At 36.4% G+C, this 9,149-nt stretch overlaps 1 protein-coding gene across 1 annotated transcript; it reads left to right on the top strand.

The window, feature by feature from the left end:
- The first annotated feature begins 1,725 nt into the window (after window positions 1–1,725).
- LOC139885642 (phytochrome A1) lies at window positions 1,726–7,262 on the top strand. Its single transcript, XM_071869391.1, has 5 exons — window positions 1,726–2,006; window positions 2,510–4,548; window positions 4,918–5,734; window positions 5,981–6,271; window positions 6,896–7,262. Exons 2-5 carry the CDS (start codon window positions 2,523–2,525, stop codon window positions 7,104–7,106), a joined length of 3,345 nt encoding a protein of 1,114 aa, XP_071725492.1. The 5' UTR covers window positions 1,726–2,006; window positions 2,510–2,522; the 3' UTR covers window positions 7,107–7,262.
- Window positions 7,263–9,149: the final 1,887 nt, after the last annotated feature.

Raw genomic sequence — 9,149 nt, 5'->3', positions numbered from 1 at the left:
ATGAAAGATCTCGGAAAAACCAAGTATTGCCTTGGTTTACAAATTGAGCATATGCCTAATGGTTTACTTGTACATCAAACAACATATACTGAAAAGATTTTGAAACGTTTCAATATGGACAAGGCAAAACCATTAAGTACTCCTATGGTTGTTAGATCACTCAATGTTGAAGCTGATCCATTTCGTCCATGTGAAGATCAAGAAGACATTCTTGGACCAGAAGTACCATATCTTAGTGCAATTGGAGCTCTTATGTATCTTACAAATTGTACAAGACCTGACATTTCTTTTGCAGTTAATTTGTTGGCAAGGTTCAGCTCTGCTCCTACCAAAAGACACTGGAATGGGATCAAACACATATTTCGATACCTTCGAGGAACTACTGATTTAGGATTATTTTATTCTAACGAATCAAAACAAGATTTGGTTGGTTATGCAGATGCAGGTTATTTATCTGATCCACATAAAGCTAAATCTCAAACTGGATATGTATTCCTAAATGGAGGTACTGCAATATCATGGCGTTCTCAAAAACAAACACTTGTTGCTACATCGTCAAATCATGCCGAAGTGATTGCATTACATGAAGCTACTCGAGAATGTTTTTGGTTGAGATCAATGACACAACTCATTACTGATTCTTGTGGACTAGAACGCGATAAAAGTCCAACAACTATCTATGAAGATAATGCAGCTTGCATAGCACAGATGAAAGAAGGGTATATCAAAAGTGACCGAACAAAACACATACCACCTAGATTCTTCTCATACACTCAAAATCTCATTAAGGACAACCAGATTGAAATGAGATATGTGCAATCTAGCAAAAACTCTGCTGATCTTTTCACGAAAGCACTTCCAACTGCTATTTTCAGAACACACGTTCATAACATTGGCATGAGACATGTTCAAAAGATGTAACAGCTGAAGCGATGTCTACTTGAGGGGGAGTCAACTCCATGCTGCACTCTTTTTCCCTTAGCTAAAGTTTTTTCCCACTGGGTTTTCTTTAGCAAGGTTTTTAACGAGGCAGTAATTTATAGTTGATCTTCAACAAAATAAAATTGCTATCCAAGGGGGAGTGTTATAATAATAATAATAATATAGATATGGATAGTCAATTTTGGTGTATACATATAGTCAATTTTGGTACACAAAGTATGTATTTTTATATTGAGATTTTAGGCTATAAATACTCATGAATGCAAGCATTAAACTTGCACCATTTCTCACACTTACAAAGTGTTTCTTTCTTTCTCTCCATTATCATCTTTGTTCTTACACTTCATTATTAGTATTCTAAATCAAGAATCAAATCACTAAAGGTAGTTATAAGCCTACTGAATTATAACATCAAGAATCAAACCACTAAAGGTAGTTATAAGCCTACTGAATTATAACATCAAGAATCAAACCACTAAAGGTAGTTATAAGCCTACTGAATTATAACAATAACAATATTGTTTACAATTAATACATATCGTTAAATTATAAGCCCTTTTAAATTATGGAATATTTGCAAGCGCAAATATTGAAGACCCTCAAATCCGTTCCCTAAATTGAGAGTGGTGTAAGACATAACCTTATTTTATTATCATAATGTGTACGGAGTAATATGTTTACAACTTTACATAATTTTCCAGGTTTCAACTGCCATTATTTCCGTCTTTAGTAATCAAACCGCCAATCTTCGTTGCTTTGTGTCAAGTGGGTGTCTCCCACTTACTATTTTTATACATATATTTTATGTTATTTGAATATAAAAATATTAATTTGTCACAGCATAATACACGGGTACCTGTCATTTTAAGCAGAGATTGTTGGTGTGGACCTGCAACACTTCTTTCGTCTTCCAAACAACTTCAATCGATTACAATTGATAATCGAGGGTTTTCAAGAAATGGGGACATGGGTTTTTTAGTGATCCAAAAAAGCTTCAATCTTTTTAACTATTTGATCGAACTTGTTCGCAGTTGACTCATCAATTACTGGATTTTGAACTTGAGGTACTTTCAGTCCTTTATTTTAATAATGTTTTGTTGCGCGTACCTTTGATTTTGTTAAATTTGGTTGTTACTGAATGCAAAAATTTAAATGCGCAATTAAGTTATTGTTCATGTGGGTGTTGTACAGTTGTTTAGTGAGGTCAATTTAGTGTCTATTCACTATCATGTACTCCATAATATTTGTATTTGACATTGAGATTTTGTGTCAACGTTATTTCAATGATTCTGTGGGCCATTTTGTTACACCAAAACAGAGCCTTGTGTTTTAATTTCAAATATGGGTTTTAAATTGTGATTTTTGTTTTATCATATTAAGTTCAAAGATGGTGATGTTGTTTCTTGGATCCCAGTCAAAGATTACAATAATATCATTATTTCTGTTAATTAGTGGTGGGATTTTGAAAAGTTGACAACTTTACTGTTATAATGATTTGTTTTTGATGATCAAGATCAAAAGTTGTGTAATTTGTGTTTCTAATGTTGTATTTTGTAATTGTAATCAGATCTGATTACAGCATGTCTTCAACCAATTCTGCAAGATCAAAACACAGTGCTAGAATCATACAACAAACCACTGTAGATGCAAGACTCCATGCCGATTTCGATGAATCAGGTGACTCGTTTGATTACTCGAGTTCGGTGCAAGTTAGCACAACAGTAGGTGGCGGTGAACAGCCTCGTCCCGATAAGGTAACCACCGCGTATCTACACCACATTCAAAAAGGTAAGTTGATTCAGCCATTTGGATGCTTATTAGCCCTAGATGACAAAACTCTCAAAGTAGTTGCTTATTCCGAAAACGCCCCTGAAATGCTTACGATGGTGAGTCACGCCGTACCCACCGTTGGTGAATATCCCCTTTTGGGGATCGGTACCGATGTTAGAACCATATTTGCGGGTCCCAGCGCGAGCGCGTTATATAAAGCATTAGGGTTCAGTGAGGTGTCTTTGTTAAATCCCATTTTAGTCCACTGTAAAACTTCTGGGAAGCCATTTTATGCCATTATTCATCGCGTCACCGGTAGTTTAATCATAGATTTTGAGCCCGTTATGCCCAATGAAGTCCCGATGACGGCTGCTGGTGCCTTACAATCTTACAAACACGCAGCTAAAGCAATAGCTCGGTTACAATCATTACCTAGTGGCAGTATCGAACGGTTGTGTGACACAATGGTCCAGGAGGTTTTTGAGCTCACCGGTTATGACCGGGTCATGGCTTATAAGTTTCACGACGATGATCATGGGGAGGTTGTAGCCGAGATCACTAAACCTGGGCTCGACCCATATCTCGGCTTACATTATCCTGCCACTGATATCCCTCAAGCTGCAAGATTCTTGTTTATGAAGAATAAGGTCCGAATGATATGTGATTGTCGATCCAAAAATGTGCTAGTAGTTCAAGACAAGAAACTACAGTTGGATTTAACGCTATGTGGGTCCACACTCCGGGCCCCACATGGTTGCCATGCACAATATATGGAAAATATGACCTCCATTGCCTCTTTAGTAATGGCGGTTGTGATAAACGACATGGATGAAGAAGGTGAAACCTCTGAACCACATAAAAGAAAGAAGCTATGGGGTTTAGTTGTGTGTCACAATACGACTCCAAGGTTCGTCCCGTTTCCATTACGTTACGCGTGTGAGTTTTTGGCTCAAGTTTTCGCCATTCACATCAACAAAGAATTGGAATTGGAAAACCAAATTCTTGAAAAGAACATCTTACGGACACAAACACTTTTATGTGACTTGCTAATGCGGGATGCCCCGTTAGGTATAGTGGTACAAAGCCCGAATATCATGGATCTTGTGAAATGTGACGGGGCGGCTCTTTTGTACAAAAATAAGGTATACCGAATGGGTGTGAGCCCCACCGAGTCTCAAATTCACGATATAGTCTCGTGGCTATATGAATACCATATGGATTCTACAGGATTAAGTACCGATAGTTTATACGATGCGGGGTATCCTGGGGCTCTTGCGCTTGGGGACGTAGTTTGCGGGATGGCTTCAGTTAGGCTAACCGAAAAAGATATTCTTTTTTGGTTTAGATCCAATACGGCTTCCGAGATCAGATGGGGTGGTGCGAAACACGAGAAGGGTGAAAAAGATGATGGTAAAAGAATGCACCCGAGGTCTTCGTTCAAAGCGTTTTTGGAAGTGGTGAAAAGGAGGAGCTTTCCGTGGAAGGAATTTGAGATGGACGCTATTCACTCGTTACAACTTATAATGAGGAATGCGTTGAAAGAGAACGATGTGGTGGAACCGAAAAAGGATGTGATTCAGGCGGGTTTTGATGAACTTAAACTTGACGGGATGCAAGAATTAGAAGCAATCACTAGTGAGATGGTTAGGCTGATAGAAACTGCTTCGGTTCCTATACTTGCAGTTGATGTTAATGGTTTGATTAATGGATGGAACACAAAGATAGCAGATTTGACTGGTTTGACTATGGAAGAAGCCATTGGTAGTCCTTTGCTAACCCTTGTTGAAGATTCTTCGGTTGACACTGTCCAAAATATGCTAAATCTGGCCATCGAAGGTATCCTCTTTCTCAAAACTATGTGTTAAAGACTTAAAGGCGACAACTTGGTACACATAAATTATAAATTTTTCGCTTTGGGTTGTGTTTTAACTCAAATTAGTCAAATGGGTCAACAGTTTGAAAGTCTTTTTTGATATATACAGCCTTTTTCGATTTTGTTGTAATAACAAAACATTTAAAAGTAATGTGCTTCTGGGTTAACACAACCTTGCCTCGACCTTCTTATATGGTACTATTATATAAATTGATGTCTCCAATGAGACTTGAACCCACAACCTCTTGGTAATGGGTCAACTCTATACCGGTAGGTTGGTTTATGTATAGCTACATATCATGTTTAATGCCATTGTGTTTCTATATGATTAGGGAAAGAGGAAACTGGTGTCCAATTCGAAATCAGAACACATGGATCAATGATCGAGTCTAAACCCATTACGCTTGTGGTGAATGCTTGCGCAAGTAAGGATGTAAACGAGAATGTTGTAGGTGTATGCTGTATTGCACAAGATATAACTCACCAAAAGACCATAATGGACAAGTTCACTCGTATAGAAGGCGATTACAAAGCTATAGTGCATAACCCGAACCCACTGATTCCACCAATCTTTGGAACCGATGAATTCGGTTGGTGCTCGGAATGGAACCAAGCCATGACCGAGTTATCTGGATTGTCAAGAGAACAAGTAATTGACAAAATGCTTCTAGGTGAGGTTTTTGGGTCCCACGGTGCATGCTGCCGGCTTAGTAACGAAGAAGCGTTTGTAAACCTCGGCATTGTTCTTAACAAAGCTTTGACTAGTCAAGAAGCTGAAAAGATTTCATTTGGGTTTTTCGCTAAAACCAGAAAGTACATTGATTGCATGTTATGTGCGAGTAAACGAGTCGATAACGAGGGTACGGTTACTGGGATTTTCTGTTTCTTGCAGTTAGCAAGTAAAGATCTTCAACAAGCAATTCATTTTCAAAGACTGTCTGAGCAAATTGCAGCGAAACGACTTAAAGCTTTAGCTTATGTTAGGAGACAGATTAAAAATCCGCTTTCTGGGATTATATTTTCAAGAAAGATGATGGAGGGAACCGAGCTGGGAGACGAGCAGAAAGAACTTCTTCATAACAGTGCTTTGTGTCAAAAACAACTTAATAAAGTACTTGATGACACTGATCTTGATGGTATTGTAGACGGGTACGTTTTTTTTTTTTTTATTATAAATATTATAAGTTCTTTAATTATACATTTATGGATTTTGCAGACGACTTCCCTTAGGACTGTTGTTCACGTGCATAAATTCATTGTGTATTTGCATAACCGCCATCAAAAAGTCAATCTTAACCGCTATGTACAATATACTTATGCACGTTAACGACATGCCTAAGGGCTGTCGTTAACAAAATCTTTTTTAGAGACTTATAGTTGACCGAAATTGTGCAGATATTTGGAACTTGAAATGACAGAGTTTACGCTCCAATTAATCTTGGGTGCGTCTGTAAGTCAAATAATGACGAAGAGCAACATAATGGGAATTCAAGTTGTGAACAACGTAGTTGAAGAAACGTTGTCCGAGAAACTAATTGGGGACAGTGTAAGACTTCAGCAAGTTCTGGCAGATTTCTTGTCGTTATCGGTCTCTTTTACACCATCGGGTGGGGTCCTCATGATTTCAGCAAAGCTGACCAAAGATCATTTAGCCAAATCAGTTCAACTTGTGAATTTAGAACTCAGGTTTGTACTTTTTAATTATAGAGGAAAAGTTGACCCAAATAGGGTCATTTGGGCTTTTCTTGTTGATATTATTGTTTTGTTTGGGTGAAATAAGATTTCCAAACAGAGTGATATCCAAAAACTGTTTACCGAATTACTGCTCACTACGGGTTAAGATTTGGTCGTGTTGACCCGTTCTATTTTTTTCACCTTTCCCCTAAAAACTTGTAAATAACTATAACTGGCAACTAGTAACTGTAACTATAAATAACTAGTAATATTATTATTACAAAAACTATAATCTGTTAAGAGTACCAAAAAAAAAAAAAAAAAAAAAAAAAACTATTTTGAATAAAAGATTTAAGACCGCAGATGTTGCAAAATGCTGTGAATTTTTTTTTTCATCAACATAAACTAATATAAAGAAATAGCGTTTGATATATTGGTTAACGAGTGAAAATGTAAGCAGGTCATCCGAACCCATATTCATCTAATTTGTAAAAAAGGATCAATAGCGGACCCACCCATAACCCATTTACCCATCTCCACTCTCCAGACTCAACTTTGACACGTGTTGTTATTTTTTATTTGTAAAATTATTGGCTAAGGTTATGTATATGTGTTGACATTAACCTTGTTTGTTAGGATAACACACACCGGAGATGGGGTGCCAGAAGAGCTGTTAAGGCAAATGTTTGGAAGCAGCGTTGATGCGACCGAAGAAGGAATAAGTTTGTTGATTAGTCGAAACCTTTTGAAACTCATGAGTGGTGACGTGCAATACCTTCGAGAGGCCACTAAGTCGACATTCATCATTTCTGTTGAACTTGCCTCTGCTGGTACAAAAAAGATATGAACAGACTCTCTCTTTTGTTTTCTTGTTATGTAAAAGAAATAATGTTCACATGTTCTTTTTCAGCTTCAGTTTGTTTTGAGTTGCTGTTAATTTGTAACTGTAGTCATGGATTGTGTTTGTGTTGCCTGTGAAATAATATGTAGCAAGCTATGGTGTTTGAGGTTTATAATTGGGTAAAAATCACTCCTTTAAATTTTGGAACATGCACCCTTTTAGTCAAAAGTTACTACCCTTTCAGTTAAAAGTTATCACCCTTTTAGTGCACTCCTTTTAATTTTGGGGCTATGTTAATTAAATGGGCAAATGGTCCGAAAGGATAACCTATGTTGTCAAATTTGACAATTAAGATAACCCCCAATTTGCCTAAGCCCGAAAGGGACTCTATGTTAATTTTTGCTCGCTAAAAGGACTGCGTTTTTGAAAATTTTAAAATTGGGGTAGTTTTTTGCCATCTGGCCAATTTGTCATTAAAAATTTGCCAAATGGATTTTCCATGTGTTTATATTTTTACGAAATTACAAGTCACCAAAACCTTTTATTTATATCACGTTTAATTCTCCCATATGTTTATTTCACTTGTACGTTCATCCCCATCCCCATCCCCAATTAACAAATTAGGGTTTCCCATCTTCTTTCTCCATCCTTCTTTTCTTTTGCTGAGCAAGATGAACAACAATGGAATTCGAAGATGCTTTTGTGGTGATGTTGCAGGTTCATGGGTTTCTTCAACAAGAGCGAACCCTGCTCATCATTTTAGGAGTTGCCCAAATTACATGCTCTCTCTTGAACAACGATGCACCTTCTTCTAGTGGATTGATCCAGAGCTGCCTAATGAATGGTATACCAGATTTTTTTTTGAATTGATTGATGAAAAAAAGCAGTTGAAGCATTATGGGAACATGAAGATGAAGCTCATAATGTTGAAGTTGATTTGTGGAATTTTAATTGTTGTTTTTATCTTTGTTTTATGTTAAGAAAGGTTAATTGATCTTGAATCTGGAACAATGCCATTGTAGTATTTGTTTTTTGTAATGAATTATGTAGTAGAAGTAGATGACATTGTAATGAAAGCAAGTGTTTTGATCTATGATATTAATGCATTTTCATTTGACAGCAAGCATTGTAGTATTTGTTTAATGTGGTTGTTGGAATATAGTTGAAAGCAAGATTAATGCAAATTGAATGCACGTTTCAAACAAAAGAATACAAAAGACCTTCTTTTCAAAGACTACAAAAGTAAACCAATACAAACAAAGTTGTAGGCTGTTGATTGTGACAAAACAAGAGAATCAAATGCAAAACAAGATAATCGAATTTTTTCCCCAAAGAAGAGTGAAGTTGCAGCAGCTTTTCCAAGTAAAGTAGATTCCAATACAAACAAACAAAAGAATACCATTACACACACCAATTAAAACTTACATAATCAAGTTACATAAACTTCACATACTTAAACTAAACTTACATAAACATTACATACCAGTCAACATTGTTCAAGTTGCAAAATACATAACAAAACACTTAACTTCATTACATAATCAAACTTGCAACATTTAATATAGTTAACAAAATAACAGTTATGGTTCAATAGAAAGTCTGTAGTAACTACTTCTACTAATCTAAGTAAGCTTGATTGGATTCACTGCAGACCTCCCAGACCCATCTTTTGTGACCACATTTTTGCTTAATTTCAAAAGCAGGATTCTCTCAGATTTTTTTTCTTTTTGGAGGGACAAATGGTCCGTGCTTTGGTTTAGGAGCTTCAACATTATCATTTGCAGTCTTCTTATCATTTGCAACAAATTTACCATTAAGTTCTGCATCTATGTCTGCAAGTAGTTGATCATGTTCATTTATAATTGATGGCCCTTCAGACATTGATACATCTTCATTTAATGATTCACTTTCATTCACCTGATCTTTAATCACTTGCTCTTCAGACATTGATGTAGTAGCTATATGCATTAATGAATTTTTGTTTCTTAAGGTTTTCACTTACTAAATCCTCAACATTATGCCCAACATGATATTGAGCTGCAATTGCAT

This window comes from Rutidosis leptorrhynchoides, chromosome 1, assembly GCF_046630445.1.
Source record: "Rutidosis leptorrhynchoides isolate AG116_Rl617_1_P2 chromosome 1, CSIRO_AGI_Rlap_v1, whole genome shotgun sequence".
NCBI classification, from domain to species: domain Eukaryota; kingdom Viridiplantae; phylum Streptophyta; class Magnoliopsida; order Asterales; family Asteraceae; genus Rutidosis; species Rutidosis leptorrhynchoides.
Note: the sequence above shows the minus strand (reverse complement) of the source record. Positions and strands in the feature narration are given on the sequence as shown.

Excerpts from the sequence above, each read along its gene's own strand:
- LOC139885642 (XM_071869391.1), top strand. The coding sequence starts at position 2,523 with ATGTCTTCAACCAATTCTGCAAGATCAAAACACAGTGCTAGAATCATA. Across the intron at positions 4,549-4,917 it reads GCTAAATCTGGCCATCGAAG|GGAAAGAGGAAACTGGTGTC; the intron begins GTATCCTCTTTC and ends CTATATGATTAG. Across the intron at positions 5,735-5,980 it reads CTTGATGGTATTGTAGACGG|ATATTTGGAACTTGAAATGA; the intron begins GTACGTTTTTTT and ends GAAATTGTGCAG.